This window comes from Phocoena sinus, chromosome 14 (genome assembly GCF_008692025.1).
Source record: "Phocoena sinus isolate mPhoSin1 chromosome 14, mPhoSin1.pri, whole genome shotgun sequence".
Taxonomy (NCBI): Eukaryota; Metazoa; Chordata; class Mammalia; order Artiodactyla; family Phocoenidae; genus Phocoena; species Phocoena sinus.
This window is the reverse complement of record NC_045776.1, coordinates 30,634,799-30,658,386: the sequence shown is the minus strand read 5'-3', so window position 1 is coordinate 30,658,386 and position 23,588 is coordinate 30,634,799. Positions and strand designations below refer to the sequence as shown.

General features: G+C 40.9%; 1 protein-coding gene and 2 pseudogenes across 1 annotated transcript; 2 read left to right on the top strand and 1 right to left on the bottom strand.

Annotated features, from left to right (window-relative positions):
• The first annotated feature begins 578 nt into the window (after window positions 1-578).
• LOC116764993 lies at window positions 579-7,134 on the top strand (annotated as a pseudogene).
• Window positions 7,135-9,029: 1,895 nt separating this feature from the next.
• Window positions 9,030-13,547, bottom strand: LOC116738934 (RNA/RNP complex-1-interacting phosphatase-like). Its single transcript, XM_032602854.1, has 3 exons — window positions 13,297-13,547; window positions 11,823-11,898; window positions 9,030-10,843 (listed from the first exon to the last, which is right to left on the bottom strand). Exons 1-3 carry the CDS (start codon window positions 13,536-13,538, stop codon window positions 10,787-10,789), a joined length of 375 nt encoding a protein of 124 aa, XP_032458745.1. The 5' UTR covers window positions 13,539-13,547; the 3' UTR covers window positions 9,030-10,786.
• A 4,366-nt stretch (window positions 13,548-17,913) lies between these two features.
• Window positions 17,914-23,215, top strand: LOC116764992 (annotated as a pseudogene).
• The last annotated feature ends 373 nt before the right edge of the window (window positions 23,216-23,588 follow it).

Genomic DNA, 23,588 nt, shown 5'->3' with positions numbered 1-23,588 from the left:
GGAGACAAAACTAAAAGAGTAGAGCCTTGTACCACAACACTCTCCACAAGTTACACTCAACAAACTTCACCCTACGCTTTAACCAAGTTACAAAAAGAGCTTCTTAATCCCTACTTTCGCTCCTTAAAAGCTGCTATAAGTTCACTATTAGACAGATATGATTTAGAACAACTTTAGTAGTTCAAACTAGATGGCTCTTTCCATCCAAAGGACATGAATTAAATAAGATACATATAGCTCTAAGTATATGATACATAAAATATAATACTCTGTAGGATATAGGTAACTGTTAGTAAATTATATTAATGAACGTCTGTTAAGAAATGTTGCAATGATTTCCCTAATGTAAGAGCCTGTAATCTGTCTTCTAGGATTTCCTCCCCAGAGCTCAGAAATTTAGGTGTTGTTTTAGCTCTCCTACACTCTCTCCACCCAAGCCCGCCTTCCTGTTGGGGATCGGACCTCCCTATTGGCTATATCATACATTTAAACTGCCTGCTTTGTGACATCATTCTCCTACATCATCACAAGTGACCAATGACCACTGAGCGATAACCAGTGACCTTTGTACTGGACACATGCGCCATTCAGCTACAGCCACTCAGACATCCTCTGGTGTTGTCTCCTCATCCCTTGTATCTGCAGTTGAAGTTTTCTCTTCTTCTCTGACCATGTCAGGTAAGAAAAGAAACTTTTTAAAGTTTTTTGTTAGATATGTTTTGCCCCTAAATTTACTAGTAGATTCAAAATAGCACGGAATAATGAGGGAAAGTATTGAACTAGAAGTCTGGAGACCTCATTTCAGTTTTGACTTTGGCATTTACTATCTGCGTGACTTTGGACAAATCATTGACTGTCTCACAAAGCCTGATATTTTCCTTATCTGTTACGTTAGGATACTACATTGGTTGATCACTCTGATCCCTTTCTTTTCTAATATTGAGCCTTAAAGGGTACCCATGTAGAAAATGAAATCAGAGACTTCTCAAGAGTGTTTCAACAGAAACACAGAAAAGCCAGGTGACATAGGAAACTAGCAATATACAACAAGATGTTCCATCTCTAATGTTCTCCCACCACTAATATTTCGACTAGTTGAAAAGAGAAAATAGGCAGCTTACCAGAAAAGTCATGCTCAGTTTTGTTTTTCTTTTATTGCCTCTCTGAATACAGTTGGCACTTGACAGTTTTCAATATAAACATTTTAGAAATATGTCCTAGAAATGATGCTTCCTATATACAAGAAACCAAAGTGGTTATCTATGGGTCTGCTTTTCAATGTTTTATTCTTTCTAATTTTTAATCTATGTAAATGTTTTACCAATTAAAAAGTTTAAATGATATCTTCTAAATTGAATCAGAAGGACTATGTCCTTTGGGTGATATGTAGCTTCTAAGGCAAGGTTGCTTTTCATCTTTACAGTTCTTTCCTTCCTAACACAGAGAGCACATTGATCAAGAGCCATCGTTAGTTTTTAGATCTTAGCTACCTAAGAAGAAAAACAAAATGTCAAGCCCCACATCTCTAATTCCACATTGAGGGAATTTGCTGGTGGTCCAGTGGTTAGGATTCAGTGCTTTCACTGCCAGGGCCATGTGGCATGGCAAAAAAAAAAAAAAAAAAAAAAATCAACATTTATCTAGAACAATATTGTGGAGTCCTTTTGATGTTCTTATATTTGAAAATCTTTTTTAATTGGATTCTAGTAATGATGGGGTTTTTTAGGTTTTGGGATCTCATCTACTTGGATGTTGAAGATGATTACAATCTAAGTTCTAGGATAAATACAAAAATCTTCTTGATACTTTTTAAGGTTCTTTTCTGCTTATTATATATTTCCATTCTTTGAAACATATATTTCTACCAGGCTGAATACCTGTTACTTGCTGGGTAAAAATATGAATGAGCACAATAATGAAATTCTTTTACATTTATTATTTTGCTGTCTGCTTTGTACCAGTTTTCATTGAAATACTTGTCTGCATATATTGTGGCTACCTATACATTCACATTGATTGATTTTTGTTGCTTTTTATGCATTTTTACTGATATATCTTCTCTGTCTGTATGTATTGGTTAGGAATTCATTCAAAATCACCTTCTATTGTGTCTTTTAGTTAATAGTATTCACTAAAATACAGTGGGCAAAATTCACTTTCATAACATTGCATGTATGGTACAGAATGTCATTTGTTAGTAAACTCATTATGCTTTGATACGTGCCACATACCCCAGTTTTCATAACTATGTATTTCTTTTTCATTATGTAATACGTTTTTCATGATTTTTCTGTGTTTTTCTAGAACTTATTGTATCTTCCTCCATATAAATCATACACAATGTATCAGTTTATTCATGTATTAATAATTACTGCTATCATTTTTGGTGGTGGTATTATAACCACTTTACAGATGAGTAATCTGAAGTAATCAGATAACTTTTTACTTTCCAAAAGCACTTAAGAAATTCACTTTTGGGTAATCATTTTGCGGTAGGATGAGAAACCAGGCTGGAAGAGGGTAAAAATGATTCTTTAAATTTACCAGTCGGATTGAGCTATATGTGAACTCTAGGTAATAGCGTGGGAACTGCACAAGCAAAGTGAGACACTGAAGATTACAATGGTAATAGCCGTACTGTTTTCTAACGGACAAAAAACTGCCTATAGTATAAGTTCTATTTCTCCTGCTTTCTGGCAGTATCATGCTCAGAGTAGCGTCCTGGCAAGGAAGTCAGGATACTTAGGTTGTGAAACCTGGTAAGGATACTAACGTAATGAGAGAACTTGAACAAGTCAACCCGACCTCTCTGAGCCTCAGTTTCCTTCCTCATGGAATGAGACTGTGAAAATAGAAGTTCTCTAAGGACCTCCTAGGTCTAAAATGCTTCCAGTCTAGGAAACAGTAGAGAAGTCAATACTAGTGTAGGCTGAAGGGAAAGATAGGGCAGGGAGAAGGTTGCTTCCAACCTAGAGAACAATGTCTGAACTATACCACTTGGGTCTTCTGCCCATCTGTGCTCAACATGGGAGCACAGGCAGTTAATACAGAAGAGTGTAAAACTGCTCAGTCCTTACAACCATCATAACGGTCTGATTTTTGGTTTCTCAGTAAGTATTGACATTAGAGGTGTCCTGATAGCAAGAACCTTAAGAAAATGTTGTTCCTCAAACATAGTGAGAATTTATCAATCTCCCTGATTTTTTCATTACCCTCTTGTTCTTACAGAAAATTTTCAAAATCCATCTGTACTTGGAACTCTAAATTCTCTGCAGCACTCTCTTCCTATGGTGAGCAATGCAACTTCCCTAACAGGAAATGTCTGCAACTTCTCCAGAGTCTCTGCTCCTGCCGTCAGTTTGGCATCACCTACTGGTACCTCCTTCCAGACACTCATGTGTAGTGCCTACCTTCACCAACAGTCTAGCACAACTCTCTTATCTGGAGTTACTGACCAGAGCCATATCTCCACTTTAGCTGCTTCCTATCCAGGTGTTCTTGACTGGGACATCACAGGAAGCACTGAAAAGAATTCTTCTACACTCGGGGACTTTACTCTGGCAATCACTGACCAGCACACAGCTGCTTCCTCCATGTTTATGGCAGCCCAGTATGATAAAACTGCAGGCACCAATAACATGGTCCCTCTATATCCATCACTTTCTGCCAGGCTTGCTCAGGGAACACCATCTCAAATTCCCAGACATGGGCACAGCCTGTCACTCCCCTACCAGGAAGGAAGGCAGATATATTACTATAACCAAGGCACATTGGGGTCTTTACTGTATGGAGAACTTGGCTCCTGCATGCAATCCTATGGCTCTGTGTCATACAGAGGAAGTAGGGTCTCTGTGCAACCAGAAATGGTAATGGTACTAAAGGAGATTCAGCCCACAAATATCCAACCACCAGCTTCCACCTCTGGAATCTACTACCCTGTGTCTGCTCAACCCATCACAGAAACAAGTTTTCAAGGTGAGTACAAACAGCAAGAAAGTTGAACAATGAGGTCATCATTCAAAAATGGGGTCAAACCTACAGCTGGGAAGTGGTGTATAGACAGGTAGAATTTAGATCCTGAGCCTTTAATAACCATTACCTTCGCTCAGGGCTCTCTGGTTTTAGACTCTATATAAGAACTCCTAGGGCTTCTCTGGTGGCGCAGTGGTTAAGATTCCGCCTGCCAATGCAGGGGACACGGGTTCGAGCCCCGGTCTGGGAAGATCCCACATGCCGTGGAGAAACTAAGCCCATGTGCCACAACTACGGAGCCTGCATTCTAGAGCCCGTGAGCCACAACTACTGAAGCCCACGTGCCTACAGCCTGTGCTCCACAGCAAGAGAAGCCACTGCAATGAGAAGCCCGCACACTGCAACCAAGAGTAACCCCCGCTAGCCGCAACTAGAGAAAGCCCAGGCACAGCAATGAAGACCCAGTGCCGCCAAAAAAATACATACATAAAATAAATAAGTTCAAAAAATAAATAAATAAAAATAAATTTAAAAAAAAAAGAACACCTAATTCAGGTGGGAAGGTGGGAGGGACACCCTAAAGGTCATCTATGCTACATGTACAAGAACCCCAAGAGCATACCAATAGGTACCACATTTCTAACTGCTGTAGCCGATCATTCCCCCTGTACCACCACACTGTATCACTCCCTTCCCTGATCTACTTCTAGAGTCCCTTTGGAAGGTGTTTCAGAACTCTCGTTATTCACTTCCTTAATTTATACCAGGATTTAAGACCTTGTGGTCCGAGATCCTGTCCAGAGGAAGCAGGCTAAGAGTCTGTCTTTGTTTATATATTTCATCAGGAAGGGCTCTACTCCCTCTCTCAGTTCATGGTGTGAAGTGTTCTTAGCCTCTCAGGAAAGTGAGGAGAATTGAAAGGACTCCATATGAGAATACCAGGCTTTGTAAAACATTTCATTTTTAAAAAATAAGACTCATTTTTTATTTGACTCATAACAATCATATGAAATACAAAGAAAACCAAGAATAACTCACATGAAATGATCACCAGTAAGAATTACAACAGTCTCCACTTATCTCATAGCATAGGGCACTGTCCATGATCCTTAAGAAGAGTTAGTAGAAATGCCTTGTCCATCTTCCCCCAAAACATCAGCACAGCAATCATGAACCTTGAAAGGTACATGATTGCTGTGTTGGTGTTTAGGGAGAGCATCTCACTTACCAGTGACTGACTTCTACCTTAATTCCTTTGTAGGGATGGAGACTTCCCTGGTGATGAAAAACTCCCTGGGATTGCAACCTCCAAGCCAGACATCTTGTGTGACACAAACTCAAGAACTGCACAAGTCCTGCAGGAGCAGAAATATTCAGATACTTGAGAGTAACCCACCACCTGAACTTGGGGACATTTCAGGGACAGCTCCAGTCCAGAGTGCCAGTAGTCTCCTGGCCCTGCCTCCAGCTACAAGCCAGGGACAAATACAGAGTAAGCACTTGGAGGATATAAAAACCAACCTTTCAAAGCCTCCGGATGCCTACCAGATCCCAAGAGAAAACCAAGAGCCTCCACTACTCCCTTTAGAAATCCCTGATATTCACCAGCTCCTGGCCTTCACTGATGCCCTCAGCCAAGTGGAGCAGCCTCGTTCCGAAAATGCTGATCTGGAAAAGAACAGCCTGAGTCTTGAGGACCTAGAGACACCTGAAAATGGGATGGAATCTAGCAGTGGTTTTGCAGACATTACTACATTGGCAGAGGATATTCACCGTCCCCAGCTCTATAATTCTTTGAAAGATCTTGATCAATCCAAAGGTCCCAACATGATCAAAGCCAAAGACAACAGAGCCATTAAGGTGAATCAGGAGCAGGAAAAGCCAAGTGTCATAAAGGTTCCCTCTGATCAAACCAGGAAGAACAAACATAACAAACAGTGGTGCTCCCAAGACCAAAATCCAGCCAAAGAATCCAGATTGCCTGTTAGGGGGAGAAGTGGTTCTATGCAATGCTGCAGTCAGTGACTGGGCTCCTGTGAACACAGCCAAGGATTCTAAAGGCAAGCCTCAGAAAGCTGCATCCAGAAAGATCAGCAAAACGAAGAGCCATGGGCAGGAAAAGACCAAAAGCACCAGATGAAGAAAGAAGGATGAAGAGAATAAGCAGTCAGGGAACAAAGTCAAGGCAGAAGAGAAGCCAACAATTCCCCAGACAAAGCGAAAGCAACACCAAACTGAACTTATCCAAGAGAGCATTAAAAAGCCTTGAACCTCCCTAGGCATGTGCATGCTGGAGTCTGTGAAGGTTTTTCATGCACTGTGGAAGAAAAATGATAAGAGAACTGGGCTCTCATCCTGTCGGGTCTTGGGAAATTCAAGCAACACTAAAGACCCCCAGCCACGCCCAGCTATCCAGCCATGGCGGAATACCCCACGTGAGGTTAAGAGTCCTGAGAAAACTCAAGTCGAAGCCCAGAAACCAGACAGCAGTGCTGAAAAAGAGTGTCTCTCTCCATCCCAGTATGGGCTGCTGCCTCCTGGGAAGGTCAAGTTGATACCTCTGACTTTTTCTGCCTGGAAAAGCCTCAAGCTTGACCTGCTCATCAGCGGCCACAGTCTCTGGCCTCACATCGGCCTGCTGTTGCTGACCGTGCCCACCCTGCTTCTACTAACTCAGCTCAACCTGCTGCAGTCAGTTCTTCCCAGCCAGCTCCTGCCTCTTTGCCAGGTCCTGCCAAACCAGCTCAGCCAACAGTGACCAACCCAACCCGACCAGGTTGGACCGACCATACCCAGCCTATTGTCCCTCAGTCTGCTGCTCCTAGGCCTGCACCCTACAAAACTTCATCTTGCACTTCTCTCCAGTGGGAGCCTGTTCACCCTGCTGTGACTAAGCGCCAGTCCCCAGCCAAGCTCCAAACCCCATTTCTACTCCAAGACTTCAGCAAGCAGCCAATTCCATGGAGGGAATGCAATGTTCCTGAGACAGCAATATCAAAGCCCATCGAACAAGAGCAGAGGCCAGAGCGGGAGGCCATGAAGAGGCGGGCCCAACAACAACGTGAGAATGCTGCCAAATACACCTCTTTGGGGAAACTGCAATTTTTCATTGAGAGCGAATAAGAAATGGAAATTGCTGACCACTACAGATATTTAAAGTAACATCTGCTAGGATTGTTGGTGTCACATTGGGGACCCGCTGTTCTTCCATATATAGATAAGATAGGCATAAATTTATTTAGATTGGTATATTTTAAAACAATAAAATTGAATAAATAAATGTAATAGAATTAATAGATGAGTAATAAATCTTTTGAATTTTGAGATGCTGCTATCTGTGGCGTGTTTTTTGTTGTTGTTGTTTTGTTTTATTTTTGATGGGGTTGGAATGAAAGTCTGCATGAGAAAGGAACGACTGAAAGTTGGATGGGAGAATGAAGGAAAGGGATAAAAACTGAGGAAACAGGAAGGAATGTGGCCCAGGGCTAGGAAGGCCAAAAGAGATTTATGGATTTATGAAAGGAAGCAGGAGTGAGGATGAAATGGCAGAAGTAAAAAGCAGGGTCAGAGGTCAGGGTTAAAAGAACCAAATTTGAGTAGAGTTGAAGATGACAGAAGGTGACTCTAGGTTTACTAGGAGAAATAGAAAAAGTCTCTTGGGGAGGTTGGCCTTAAGACTCACAACCACCAGATAGGTATTTAAGAAAACAAGAGGTTCAGGACACATCTCTGAAAGGTTTGAGTTGCCTTATTCTGGTGTGATTATAGTGGGGGGATAGTGAAATCTACCAGAGAGGTGGCTAGGGCTCAGAGTTATCCTAGGGGCAGCTGACGACAGGGGCAGAGCCAAGGGAACTGCTGCATCAGGAGGCCCACGAATAGGACCTGGTATGTAAATCACCATGTACTCAACACCTGAGAACCAGGGCAGCTAATGCACTACTCAGTTAACCCTGGCAACGACAGGCAAGGCCAGTATTCCTGTGCCACTTCACTTAGAGAGGTGAATATAATCATCAAAATCTAGATGGGACAAATTACCTGGTTTCTTTAAAGATAAAATTCAAGGAGGAAAAATAAAAGTGAGAGAGACATGGAGGGGAAAACCTACAGATTAAATAAGACTTCAGAGACCTAACAATCAATGGCAAAGTGTGGACCTTATTTGGATCTAATTCAAAATTCTTAAAAACAATTTTTTATGACATTTAGGAGACAACTGCAAATTTGAGCACTCACTGGGTATTTATTATTAAAAAATGATATTAAGGAATAAAAGTCCTATATTTTTTTTTTTTTTTTTTTTGCGATACGCGGGCCTCTCACTGCTGTGGCCTCTCCCGTTGTGGAGCACAGGCTCCGGACGCGCAGGCTCAGCGGCCATGGCTCACGGGCCCAGCCGCTGCCGCGGCATGTGGGATCTTCCCGGACCGGGACACGAACCCATGTCCCCTGCATCGGCAGGCGGACTCCCAACCACTGCGCCACCAGGGAAGCCCTTAAAGTCCTATATTTTTAATATACATACCAAAAATATATAGCTGGGGCTTCCCTGGTGGTGCAGTAGTTGAGAATCCGCCTGCCAGTGCAGGGGACACAGGTTCAAGACATGGTCTGGGAAGTTCCCACATGCCGCGAAGCAACTAGGCCCGTGAGCCACAACTACTGAGCCCGAGCGTCTGGAGCCTGTTCTCCACAACAAGAGAGGTTGCGATTGTGAGAGGCCCGTGCACCGCGAAGAAGAGTGGCCCCTGCTTGCCGCCACTAGAGAAAGCCCTCGCCCAGAAACGAAGACCAAACACAGCCAAAAAAAAAATTAATTGATTAAAAAAAAATGCATAGGTGTAATTACATGTTGTCTCGGACTGCTTCAAGATAATATGGAATGGGCTGAAACAGGTGGGGGTATAGATAAAACATGACAACCATCACTTGGTAAATATTAAAGCTGGGTGAGTTCATGGGTATACAAGGAACACTCACAGTACTCTGTATACTTTTGTATATGTTTAAAATTTGTGATAATTGTTTAAAAACAAGATGACACTGTAGAAAAGTTTGGCAGTTTTTCAAAGGTTAAACGTACAGCTACCGTATGATCCAACAACTCTGCTACTACTTACACTGCACATCTAAAAGAACTGAACACAGGGATTTGAGCAAATATTCGTACACCAATGATCACAGCAGCATGATTCACAATAGCTACAAGGTGGAAACAACCCAAGTGTCAATCAACCGATGAATAACAAAATATGGTATATACACACAGTGGGATTTATTAAGCCAAAAAACAAATGGCATTTTGTTACATGCTATAACATGGATGCACCTTGAAAACACTAGGTTTAGTGAAATAAGCCAGACATAAAAGGATAAATATTGTAGATTTCACTTACACGAGGTACCTAGAATAGGCAAATTCATAGAGACAGAAAATAGAATAGAGGTTTCTAAGGGCTGGTGGGAGGGATAATAGGGTTGTTACTGTTTGATGGTTACAGAGTTTTTGTTGAGGAGGATGAAAAAGTTTTGGTTATAGACAGTGGTGATGGTTACACAACACTGTGACTGTATTTAATGCCACTGAACTGCATATTTATAAATGGTTAAAATAAATACGATTTATGTATATTTTACCACAATAAAAAAAGAGGAATAACTGAGTTGAAATTTCAATCCTTCCTTGTCTGAGAGTCAGTTTCCTCGTCCGTAAAAATAGTAATTGTAGCTGCCTATCCTCTGAGCTTAGTGCAGAGTAAGCACTCAGTAGGAGATATCAGTACTACTTCCACTTCAACAGCAAAGGACTCTTGTGAAGATTAACAAAGTCAATGGATATGAAAGAACTTTCTAAATGGCAAACTGCTATACAAATATTAACAAACATTAGGTGTTACTGTCTCCCAAGGCCATGGAACAGGTCAGAAGAAGGATAATTCCTTTGCACTGGTATGTCTTACATGGGCCAAGAGAATATATGGGTTTCTGTACTATATCAGAAGGTATTAGGAAAAGAAAGCATAAAACTTAGAGAACAATTGTCTTTTACCCTGATGCTTAAACATGCTCAGGCAACTGCTTAAAATAAGTGCTAAACAGGGCTTCCCTGGTGGCACAGTGGTTGGGAGTCCACCTGCCAATGCAGGGGACATGGGTTCGGGCCCTGGTCTGGGAAGATCCCACATGCCGCGGAGCAACTGAGTCCGTGTGCCACAACTGCTGAAGCTCGCACACCTAGAGCCCGTGCTCTGCAACAAGAGAGGCCACCGCAGTGAGAGACCCTCGCACCACAATGGAGAGTGGCCCCCGCTGGCCACAACTAGAGAAAGCCCTCGCGTAGGGATGAAGACCCAATGCAGTCAAAAATAAATAAATTAATTATTAAAAAAAAAAATAAGTGCTAAACACATAATGTACATACTCTTTCTTTCCTTTTAGGCTACTACTATTCTTACTAAAAGTTTACTTCATTTTCAAAATATAGAACATGGAAGCTTATAGAATTTCTTAAGCATATCTAGAGCCTACTGCCAAATACTATAGTTCAATTCATATCTTTAATCTCATTTTGAAACAGCAATTACAAATGTGTATTTAAGGAAACCACTAGCTTCCCTTTTTGAACCCATGAAATAAGGCCAGGATTTACCTTAGCATAAGTTGATAACTACTGAATTACTATGAATTATTACAGTATCAGAAAGAAGGTCATTTTCAATTACAGGTTCCATTTACCCCTGGCTTGTAATATCGGCGAGTATATGTTAAGTCAATAATCAGCTAAAGTTCTTTGTTGTTTTCTTGGAGTTTGTTAAACAAGATCCAAGGGGGAAAAACATTCTTCTGAAGCAAGATTCTTTTCAACATTCTGTCAGAAAGAATAAAATAAGAAAGAACATGCATTTAATGTCCTTTATTATATTATCCATTTATTCAAACCCTGTGATGCTAACATATGAGATTCAAAGTAAAGTTTCTTCCTCTGGAGTTTACAAGCGATATTACGATCCTTTCTTCCAGAGAGATTAGACGGAAGAAAATAAGCTCACTTCTATATATTTATTTCTATGTTTCTTTATTTCATGTTGGTCTCCTAACCAGACTGTAAACTCTGAGAAGGCAGGGAATACATCAATTTTTCCTACTGCTGTATTCCCAGCTCCAAGCAGAGTGCCTGTAAATAGACACATAAATAAATACTTCTTGAATATCTACCTATATGAAGGATGGCTTTCACTGCTAAATATTCTTTTATGTATTTGGCTTATTTATGTACTCTGCTCGACGGATCTGTTTGGTTATTAAGGTGAAGGCAACACACTTTTCTTTTTAAATTAGTAGACTAGTTTTAGAGCAGTTTGAGATTCACAGCAAAGCTGAACCAAAAGTACACAGTTCCCACTTATACTCTCTCTCCTTCAAACCACACAGCATTCCCCATTATCAACATGCCATACCAGTGTGCTTCCTTAGTGAGAATTCATGAACCAACACTGACACATCATTATCAATCAAAGTCCATAGTTTATTGCATTCATGGTAAAAGTAACTGACTATTCCTTTATTTCTAGTATAGTCATCCCCAAATATTTACATACTGAGATACACATTACTTTCTTATAAATTACTTTATTCTTCATTTATAGTTAGGGCATTCCATTGGTTTTTTTTTAATTAAGTTCAAAAGTAGGTTGTATTTATCTATGCATTCCATTTCTGGATACTAAAGGAGGTATTAAAAAGTATTTGCTATAAAAAGGGAAAATGGAGTATGACGCGGTTGAGAGCCAGGGCTCTATATGATGAATTCAGATTTCTGGAAGAATACGGTATTAAGTTTTGCTTACCTTTTTTAAAGGAACTTTGAAAGCAATGAAATGAGTCCGACGCATCCGCTGTCCAAATGGGAGATAGTCTTTCCACCTATTAATATATTTTTTGTTAGGCAAATTTTATGTTAGGCTGTCTCCCTGCATAGGATGAATGCGACTTGAAAATGGAAATCATATCCCTCTATAGTAGGTCCCTCTTCTTTCTGCTTTGCACTTTGCTGCTCCACTTATTCAACCCCACCTAGTAATAACCTATACTTCCAGCGTTCCTGTTTTCCCATCTTGAAAACAGATAAAAGGCAACAAAACAATGCAAAGGTCTCAACAAATTAGGGATATCTAAAACCAGAGCTTCTGTATCCCTGATAAAACCTAGCCCAGTGTTGACTACCAAGGTATCATTAATACATGCATGTTGACTGAAATAGTTTGAACTCAATTCTTCCCCTTAACAGTTTAGTTTTTGTCCTCACACAAAACCTGATAAGAAAATTCCTTAATGCTAGGAATCACAGTGAAAAATAATATCTGAACTGACTTCTGTAAGATGAGTTAGAACTAAGGTTAATTCAGTGTATCTGAAGCATAGAAAGTGAGGGCAATAGTGGCACAATATGGGGCTAGAGAAGCAGAGAGGATTCTAGACCACGCAGAGTGTTAAAGGTCAACAGTTTGTTTTCCATTCTCAAAACAATGCTTTTGAGCGATGTTTATGAGCAATGTTCCAACTTGCTTTTAAGGTTTCTTGTGTGAAGAATGGATTGGAAGGAAACAAGAAATATGGACACGACTTAGGACCTAATTGCAACAGACAGGCAAGTTCAGTATTAGGATGTTGAGGAAGAGGTGATAGATGCAAAAGAAATTCAGGAGATAAACTGAATCGGGCTTAATGGGGTATGAGATGGAGGAAAGGAAGGTCTTAGGGAATTAAGGGGTTTACTGTACACATCAGCAAAGTCTCAAAATTAATCATTTGAACGTACAGAGGTAGATCTCTCAAATGACATCGGTTAGGAAGCAACAGTATGCCCTTTATAATTCCTAGAGACAACACAAATCAACTGTTTTCAATGGAAAATTTGACAGTGCCTGTGCATTTTTTCACTCAATCTCAGTTCCAGTTCATCTTACTCACATTTTCTGTGCCAAAACGACACAGCTTGAGGAATTGAAGGGGATTCCATTTCGGTAATTAAGAAGTGTCCCCAACACTGACAGTCCCATCTTAAAAAGCAGTCCCCTCTGCATTTACCCGAGGAACAATGACCAGAGCCTCCCTTTTAAAACGATGGGGGGAAAACAGAACATCACACACTGTCCCTTTCAGCTACTGTGAACTGAGCCGCGAGACGACCAATGCCCCCTAGCACAGCGCGGACGGGGCAGCACGCGGGGGCAACAGTCACAGGAGACGGCACAGGAGACGAAGCCCAGGCGCAGGGGCTCTGGGCTCCACCAGCAACACCCAGCGGTCAAGGCGTATTACCTTTCCGGGATGTGCTTTCCGCCCTTCCTCCTGGCCGACGAACGTCCGGAAAAGCCGCGCCGCTGACCCCAGCGCCCAAGGGCATGATGCCACTGGCTCATGTGACCCCCAAGATGCCGCCCACCCAACGCCAAGAGTGCCAAAATCTCCAACCCGGCGCCCCCGGTGCCAGCACAAGGCCCCGAACCACAGGCGCCTAGGCATAAGCCCACGCAGCTCGCTGACCTCCTTCTACTGCGCATGCGCCACCGCCTGTCGAGATGACGTCCTCCCGCCGAGACGCTTCTTTAGTAAAGAGGGGTCTGACGCCTGCAATTCCCTCCTTAGCCGGAAGATGGTAGCAGAGGTCCATTAGTTCGTGTGTGTGCACCCTTCAGAATTCCAATCATATGGGACATGGAAAGTTGTCCCACTCTCCCAGTATCTTGTGTGGTTCTTTCAAATATTTCCCAAGTGTTTACATTCACACTTGTTGTATCTTGTATGTAAGTATTTCTACGTAATGGAGATCCTGTATTTTATACAACAGCAGCATACTATACATAGTATACAATCTGTCTCGGACAGTGATTTTCCCAGTCAATTTTTGCGTACATCCATTCCATTCTCTTTAATAGCTACGTCACATTACATAATTTACATGGCCAGTCCAATACTGATGGACTTTTAGTTGTTTTCAGTTTGGGGGTATTTTGTTTGTTTTTGTCCTCTGTTATAGATAGGCTGCAATGTGAACCTCTTTATAGATGTGTATAGCTATATATAAATTTCTAGACATAGAATTTCTGGAATGAAAGAGATGCAAACTTAAAATATTGAAAGATTTTCAATCAATCTAATCTGCCTAATCAACCTTCAAAAATAATCTATCAACTTATACTCCACTCACAGTGAAACATTTATTGGGTTTCTATTATGTGCCTGGTATCATGTTGGAGGTTGACAGTATGGATTTACATTTTAGACAATACCAAAATATGCCTGAGAGAGATAAGAGTGGAGCTCAAGTATAATATTTCCTCACAGTATCAGGCATAGGGATCTGTGCCTGTTAGAAAAACTATGAATCCTGCCACAAGTGGAACAGCAAAGAACAGCATGTCCTACAGTAGGTCTGAAGGTATACTAGCATACTAAATTCCAGTGTTCTTTATAATAACAAATGTTTTTTTGTTAGTTTTACTTTTCAGTTTCTAATTTCTGAAAGTATCTTACATACACTGTGAGTAATCTTCACAACCATTTGAGCTGGGTAAACTCAGTCAGGAAGGTCAGAATTATTGAATGAATGAATGAATGAGTAAAAAGATCACTAGTTTTAACGTATCTGGGACAGTCATAGTCTAACCAAGTTTCAATCCACAAGCATTTATTTACAATTCTGTAAACTTCCACATAATTACAAATGGGACAATAGTAGTCAATTACTATTTGTATAAATAAAAGATACAAGTTAGCACAACCTAGTTGACAAACCTACAACTAGGCACATTCAATTTGGTGCTAAGTCATAAAATATTCTTTTGCAATTTATGAAAAATATCCAATAGGCATGTTATAGCCAAAAACTACAAATGATACAAATATCTATAGACATGACAATATACAAATTGTGATATAAATCTATTAGAAACTAGAAAATCTATGTTGGTCGTATAGTTCCAGCTTGCTAAAAGATACAGGCTTTGGGTGGGAACACAAAAAAATCCAGTCCTGGCCATAACGGGGTTTCCAGAAAGCATGGGAACTAACAAAGAGTAGGTCTCTGGATGGGAGTGGGTCCAACATGAGGTGAAACAATGCCTCAATGGGTATGTAGTATGCTGGGGTGGAAAATATAGGAGCAAGGGATATTTGGAGAACAGACAGCTAAGTATTTGACACTAAGAAAATCTACCAGTATCTCATACGGCCTCAGGTATCATGAAAGGGTTTGAGGGATTCCAGTATTTAATTAAATCAAAATGTGACAATGGGAGGAATTAAGGACAGCCTCAGGGGTAGACGAACTGGGGATGTTACACCAAGACATGTCTCCAGTTAACTTGATGGGTTCAAAATGCAGGAAGTGGGTATATGGGACAAGACAATACCCTAACTGTAAGAATAAAGGTTTAGGCCAGGGTAGGGCCTCATGTTCCTAAGTGTTGAAATAGAGCTCTTTAGTTTCTTCCTCGTACATGTAAGATTCTTTTAGAGGTTAACATGATGCTGAGTCTGCAAGCTAAAGTTAAATGGCTGGAACTAGGGAGAGAAAATAAGTTACATAGGCTCGGAACCAGGAAAAGCCTAACTAAGGGTTTGCCTAAATAGAATTGTATGTTGGAACAGAATATTTTAATATGTAAACATTTTACTGATACCAAAATGTGTCTTACCACATTTCCCCCAATCTCACACCAAGTACCCTAACCTGCAGTAGCTATGGGTCCCTTGATATGTATGGAAATATAGAGAAAAGAGACACTGATCTGGCTTGCAGGTATTACTAAGTTGTTAGCCTCACATCACATACTAGTACCATGTAAATAGGCCATCTGAAGAGGGAAGCTTAGGGGAAAAACCTTGAAAAACACTTAAAAGCTTAAGCCACATCTTTATACTACAACACCTTTCACAATTTCTTCTCAGATAAGCATCATCCACATCAGTGAAAAAACTCATATCGCATAATAGGAAAAACAGGCCTAAAAATTAAACGTGTGTCTTTGGAGGTCTCATCTATGGGATATCTTCCTGGTGCTAGAAAATCCCCAGAAAGATCAATCTTTGCACCCCTCCCTGAAAGCTTACCACCAAGGAAAATGACTAGATCCATAGATTTCCTCCCTCAAACCAGCTTACCTCACATATAAATCATTAGCAACTCAGCCCTTACTCACATTATCACAGTCACAAGAGTGGTTAGGGAGCAAAGCACTAACCACAGGAACTAAAACAGAGGCAACCCAGGCCAAGTTGGGCTGATGGCAGATATCTGCTCCTTACGCTTGGGTGCATAATGCGACTCACCGCATTGCCTTTTTCACAGACCCTTTTTAAAGTTTCTCCACAAAATCCAACAGGTCAAGTTCGTTCATGATGCTTCAAGAAAAATAATCATCAAGACAAAAACATGCAATATGTCTTACAATGTTGGAGCCCTTAAAAATCTGACAAGGAAATAACCATGTAGACAAAACCAGAGCATTTAAAAAAAATCTGTATTCTACAAACATACCAGTGAATGCTATTAATATGGTAATATGACATAAAACAAAACGAGAAATATATGTAAGACTGTTCCCTTTAGTGTACAGAATTCATGGCAGTTGCTGCACTATCGAGCTACTTATATCTATGACTGTCTGTTCTGGTAATACAAAATGAGGACAAAGTGTGTCAACTTGTTTCCCACAGAAACCAAAAAATCTACATGAATCACTTTTCTCCTGTGCCCTTTCACCTTATCCCCGCCCAGTTCTCCACGAAATGTCCTCTTCCTTCTCTAATTATTCTCCTCTTCATTTTGCTAGGCCTTGCACCCAAGCATGCAAGACAGAGAATCCTAGAGGTCCAAGATTCTAGAGTGGCTGTTTGCAAGGGGGAGGAGGAGATTACAGTAACTGCCACACTGTATATACTTCTGTGCAAAGAAAAAGGGACAGTATTCAGAATGTCTCTCACATATAAAAGAGCTGGATGGCAGGATACCTGTGTGGCCCAAGGAACTAGAGGTAGCAAATTATGGGGAAAACAATTGCAACCAAAGGCTGGAAGAGGAAAGGTTTGCAACCAGCTCTGTCTCCTTGATCTCTGGTATTTGTGTCCAACAGGCAGAGTCTATTTTGTGAAGAATCAAGCACTGAAAAGAAGACTCCTGCTGCTGGAAATTGACAGGAAGTAACATCCATGAGGGTAAGAATGCAAGATCAAGGCTTGTCCTGGAAACAATGCTCATAATGGAAAAAGAAAAGAAAGCAGAAGAGAAATGTAAGAGGCAAGTCCAAGTTGGCCGAGCCTGGCCCAGCCCAAGGAAGGTAGGAGTCAAGGAGATGAAACTAACAGTGAAGATCCTTGGACAACAACACTCTCCACAAGGTACACTCAACAAACCTCACCCTACGCTTTAACCAAGTTACAAAAGGAGCTTCTTAATCCCTACTTTTGCTCCTTGAAAGCTGCTATAAGTTTACTAATTAGACAGATATGATTTCAGAACAACTGTAATAGTTCAAACTAGATGGCTCTTGCCTTCCTAAGGATATTAATTTAATAAGATATATATAGCTCTAAGTATATGATACATAAAATATAATACTCTGTAGGATATAGGTAACTGTTAGTAAATTATTTTAATGAACATCTGTAAAAAATGATGCAATGATTTCCCTAATGTAAGAGCCTGGGGGAGGTAAATCTGTCTTCTAGGATTTCCTACCCAGAGCTCAGAAATTTAGTTGTTGTTTTAGCTCTCCTACACTCTCTCCACCCAAGCCCGCCTTCCTGTTGGGGATCGGACCTCCCTATTGGCTATATCATACCTTTAAACTGCCTGCTTTGTGACATCATTCTCCTACATCATCACAAGTGACCAGTGACCACTGAGCAATAACCAGTGACCTTTGTACTGGACACATGCGCCATTCAGCTGCAGCCACTCAGACATCCTCTGGTGTTGTCTCCTCATCCCTTATATCTGCAGTTGATGTTTCCTCTTCTTCTCTGGCCATGTCAGGTAAGAAAAGAAACTTTTTAAAGTTTATTGTTAGATTTATTTTGCCCCTAAATTTACTAGTAGATTCAAAATAACACGAAATAATGAGGGAAAGTATTGAACTAGAAGTCTGGAGACCTCATTTCAGTTTTGACTTTGGCATTTACTATCTGCGTGACTTTGGACAAATCATTGACTGTCTCACAAAGCCTGATATTTTCCTTATCTGTTACGTTAGGATACTACATTGGTTGATCACTCTGATCCCTTTCTTTTCTAATATTGAGCCTTAAAGGGTACCCATGTAGAAAATGAAATCAGAGACTTCTCAAGAGTGTTTCAACAGAAACACAGAAAAGCCAGGTGACATAGGAAACTAGCAATATACAACAAGATGTTCCATCTCTAATGTTCTCCCACCACTAATATTTCGACTAGTTGAAAAGAGAAAATAGGGAGAAAGGACGGAGAGTACTGAGCTATAGGGAGGCACAGAGTCAAACGTAAGGAACTTTAGGATTGTTTTCATCAGCACAGGCCAACAGGGACAAAGAGATAGGAAACAATATAAGAATGAAGAGGGAAAGCATAGAGGAGCTCTCAAGAAAAACGTAGTTTGCAATGGAATGTTGATGGGAACCAAAGATTTTAAATTAAAGCAGAAACAGCATAGAGTGAATTCTGCTCATATCAGGGCAAAACAAAGTTGATTGTAGCAAATCCTTATTTTAACAGACTAAGAGGAAAGTAAGGACAGAATGGGGTATCACCAGGAAAGGCAGTTTACCAGAAAAGTCATACTGTTTTTTTTTCCTTTATTGCCTCTCTGAATACAGTTGGCTCTTCACAGTTTTCAATATAAACATTTTAGAAATATGTCCTAGAAATGATGCTTCCTATATACAAGAAACCAAAGTGATTATCTATGGGTCTGCTTTTCAATGTTTTATTCTTTCTAATTTTTAAACTATGTAGATGTTTTACCAATTAAAAAGTTTAAATGATATCTTCTAAATTGAATCAGAAGGACTATGTCCTTTGGGTTATATGTAGCTTCTAAGGCAAGGTTGCTTTTCATCTTTACAGTTCTTTCCTTCCTAACACAGAGAGCACATTGATCAAGAGCCATCGTTAGTTTTTAGATCTTAGCTACCTAAGAAGAAAAACGAAATGTCAAGCCCCACATCTCTAATTCCACATTGAGGGAATTTGCTGGCGGTCCAGTGGTTAGGATTCAGTGTTTTCACTGCCAGGGCCACGTGGCGCAGCAAAAAAGAAAAAATTCCACATTTACCTAGAAACATATTGTGGAGTCATTTCGATGTTCTTATATTTGAAAATCATTTTTTAATTGGATTCTAGTGATGATTTTTTTTAGGTTTTGGAATTTCACCTACTTGGATGTTGAAGATGATTATAATCTAAGTACTAGGAAAAATACAAAAAACTTCTTGATACTTTTTAAGCTTCTTTTCTGCTTATTACATATTTCTATTCTTTGAAATATATATTTCAACCAGGCTGAATACCTGTTACATGCTGGGTAAAAATATGAATGAACACAATAACGAAATTCTTTTACACTTAGTATTTTGCTGTCTGCTTTGTACCAGTTTTCACTGAAATACTTGTCTGCATATATTGTGGCTACCTATACATTCAGATTGATTGAATTTTGTTGCTTTTTATGCATTTTTACTGATATATCTTCTCTGTCTCTATGTATTGGCTAGGAATTCTTTCAAACAAAGATAAATTCTTTCTTCATAGTGTTTTTCTTTAATAGTATTCACTAAAACACAGTGGGCAAAATTCACTTTCATAACATTGCATGTATGGTACAGAATGTCATTTGTTAGTAAACTCATTGTGCTTTGATACTTGCCCCATACCCGAGTTTTCATAACTATGTATTTCTTTTTCATTACATAATATGTTTTTCATGAGTTTTCTGTGTCTTTCTAGAACTTATTGTAACTTCCTCCATATAAATCACACACAATATATCAGTTTATTCATGTATTAATTATTACTGCTATCATTATTGGTGGTGGTATTACAACCAATTTACAGATGAGTAATCTGAAGTAATCAGATAACATTTTTCTTTCCAAAAGCACTTAAGAAATTCATTTTCGGATAATCATTTTGAGGTAGAATGAGAAACCAGGCTTGAAGAGAGTAAAAATGACTCTTTAAATTTACCAGTTGGACTGAGCTATATGTGAACTCTAGGTAATAGCGTGAGAACTGCACAAGCAACGTGAGACACTGAAGATTATAATCGTAATAGTTGTACTGTTTTCTAACGAACAAAAAAACTGCCTATAGTATAAGTTCTATTTCTCCTGCTTTCTGGCAGTATCATCCTGGCAGTAGCGTCCTGCCAAGGAAGTCAGGATACTTAGGTTCTGAAACCTGGTAAGGATACTAACATAATGAGAGAACTTGAACAAGTCAACCCCACCTCTCTGAGCCTCAGTTCCCTTCCTCATGAAATGAGACTGTGAAAATAGAAGTTCTCTAAAGACCTCCTAGTTCTAAAATGTTTCCAGTCTAGGAAACAGCATAGAAGTCAACACTAGTGCAGGCTGAAGGGAAAGATAGGGCATGGAGAAGGTTGCTTCCAGCCTAGAGAACAATGTCTGAATAATACCACTTGGGTCTTCTGCCCATCTGTGCCCAACATGGGAGCACAGGCAGTTAATACAGAAGAGTGTAAAACTGCTCAGTCCTTACAACCATCATAACGGTCTGATTTTTGGTTTCTCAGTAAGTATTGACGTTAGAGGTGTCCTGATAGCAAGAACCTTAAGATAATGCTGTTCCTCAAACATAGTGAGAATTTATCAATCTCCCTGATTTTTTCATTACCCTCTTGTTCTTACAGAAAATTTCCAAAATCCACCTGTACTTAGAACTCTAAATTCTCTGCAGCACTCTCTTCCTGTGGTGAGCAATGCAACTTCCCTAACAGGAAGTGTCTGCAACTTCTCCAGAGTCTCTCCTCCTGTCATCAGTTCGGCATCACCTACTGGTACCTCCTTCCAGACACTCATGTGTAGTGCCTACCTTCACCAACAGTCTAGCACAACTATGTTATCTGGAGTCACTGACCAGAGCCAGATCTCCACTTCAGCTGCTTCCTATCCAGGGGTTCTTGACTGGGACATCACAGGAAGCACTGAAAAGAATTCTTCTTCACTCGGAGACTTTACTCTGGCAGTCACTGACCCGCACACAGCTGCTACCTCCATGTTTATGGCAGCCCAGTATGATAAAACTGCAGACCCCAATAACATGGTCCCTCTATATCCATCACTTTCTGCCAGGCTTGCTCAGGGAACACCATCTCAAATTCCAAATCAGGGACACAGCCTGTCACTTCCCTACCAGGAAGGAAGCCAGGTATATTATTATAACCAAGGCACATTGAGGTCTTTACTGTATGGAGAACTTGGATACTGCCTGCAATCCTATGGCTCTGTGTCATACACATGAAGTAGGGCCTCTGTGCAACCAGAAATGGTAATGGTACTGAGGAAGATTCAGCCCACAAATATCCAATCACCAGCTTCCACGTCTGGAATGTACTACCCTGTGTCTGCTCAACCCATCACCGAAACAAGTTTTCAAGAAATCCCTGATATTCACCAGACCCTGGGCTGCACTGATCCCCTCAGCCAAGAGGAGCAGCCTGGATCTGAAAATGCTGATCTGGGAAAGAACAGCCTGAGTCTTGAGGACCTAGGGACACCTGAAAATGGGATGGAATATAGCAGTGGTTTTCCAGACGTTACTACACTGGCGGAGGGTATTCACCTTCCCCAGCTCTTTAATTCTTTGAAAGATCTTGATCAACCCAAAGGTCCCAACGCAATCAAAGCCAAAGACAACAGAGCCACTAAGGTGAATCAGGTGCAGGAAAAGCCAAGTGTCATAAAGTTTCCCTCTGATCAAACCAGGAAGAACAAACATAAAGCCTCTGAGCCTATTAGTGGTGCTCCCAAGGCTAAAATCCAGCCAAAGAATCCAGAGTGCCTGTTAGGGAGAGAAGTGGTTCTATGCAATGCTGCAGTCAGTGACTGGGCTCCTGTGAACATGGCCAAGGATTCTAAACGCAAACCTCAGAAAGCTGCATCCAGAAAGATCAGCAAAACGAAGAGCCATGGGCAGGAAAAGACCAAAAGCACCAGAGGAAGGAAGAAGGCTGAAGAGAATAAGCAGTCAGGGAACAAAGTCAAGGCAGAAGAGAAGTCAACAATTCCCCAGACAAAGCAAAAGCAACACCAAATTGAGCTTATCCAAGAGAGCATTAAAAAGCCTCGAACCTCCCTAGGCATGCGCATGCTGGAATCTGTGAAAGTTTTTCATGCACTGGGGAAGAAGAATGATAAGAAAACTGGTCTCTCTTCTTGTCGGGTCTTGGGAAATTCAAGCAACACTAAAGACCCCCAGACACCCCAAGCATCCAGCCATGGCGGAATACCCCACGTGAGGGTAAGGGTCCTGAGAAAACTCAAGTCGAAGCCCAGAAACCAGACAGCAGTGCTGAAAAAGAGTGTGCATCTCCATCCTAGTATGAGCTGTTGCCTCCTAGGAAGGTCAAAGTTGATACCTCAGCCTTTTTCTGCCTGGGAAATGCCTCAAGCTCGACCTGCTCTTCGGAGGGCACAGTCTCTGGCCTCACATCGGCCTGCTGTTGCTGACCGTGCCCACCCTGCTTCTACTAACTCAGCTCAACCTGCTGCAGTCAGTTCTTCCCAGCCAGCTCCTGCCTCTTTGCCAGGTCCTGCCAAACCAGCTCAGCCAACAGTGACCAACCCAACCCAACCGGGTTGGACTGACCATACACAGCCTAGTGTCCCTCAGTCTGCTGCTCCTAGGCCTGCACCCTACAAAACTTCATCTTGCACTTCTCTCCAGTGGGAGCCTGTTCACCCTGCTGTGACTAAGCGCCAGTCCCCAGCCAAGCTCCAAACCCCATTTCTACTCCAAGACTTCAGCAAGCAGCCAATTCCATGGAGGGAACGCAATGTTCCTGAGACAGCAATGTCAAAGCCTATCGAACAAGAGCAGAGGCCAGAGCGGGAGGCCATGAAGAGGCGGGCCCAACAACAACGTGAGAATGCTGCCAAATACACCTCTTTGGGGAAACTGTAATTTTTCATTGAGAGGGAATAAGAAATGGAAATTGCTGACTACTACGGATATTTAAAGTAACATCTGCTAGGATTGTTGGTGCCACATTGGGGACCCGCTGTTCTTCCATATATAGATAAGATAGGCATAAATTTATTTATATTGGTATATTGTAAAACTATAAAACTGAATAAAAATGTAATAGAATTAATAGATGAGTAATAACCCTTTTTAATTTTGAGATGCTGCTAACTGTGGTGTGTTTTTTTCTTTTGTTTTGTTTTGTTTTTGATGGGGTTGGAATGAAAGTCTGCATGAGAAAGGAACGACTGAACGTTGGATGGGAGAATGAAGGAAATGGGTAAAAACTGAGGAAAGAGAAAGGAACTTGGCCCAGGGCTAGGAAGGCCAAAAGAGATTTATGGATTTATGAAAGGAAGCAGGAGTGAGGATG

Coding starts and splice junctions, on each gene's coding strand:
- LOC116738934 (XM_032602854.1), bottom strand. CDS start 13,538: ATGCGCAGTAGAAGGAGGTCAGCGAGCTGCGTGGGCTTATGCCTAGGC. Junction 11,899..13,296: donor GGAAAGCACATCCCGGAAAG/GTAATACGCCTT, acceptor ATATATTAATAG/GTGGAAAGACTATCTCCCAT. Junction 10,844..11,822: donor TCAAAGTTCCTTTAAAAAAG/GTAAGCAAAACT, acceptor TCTTTCTGACAG/AATGTTGAAAAGAATCTTGC.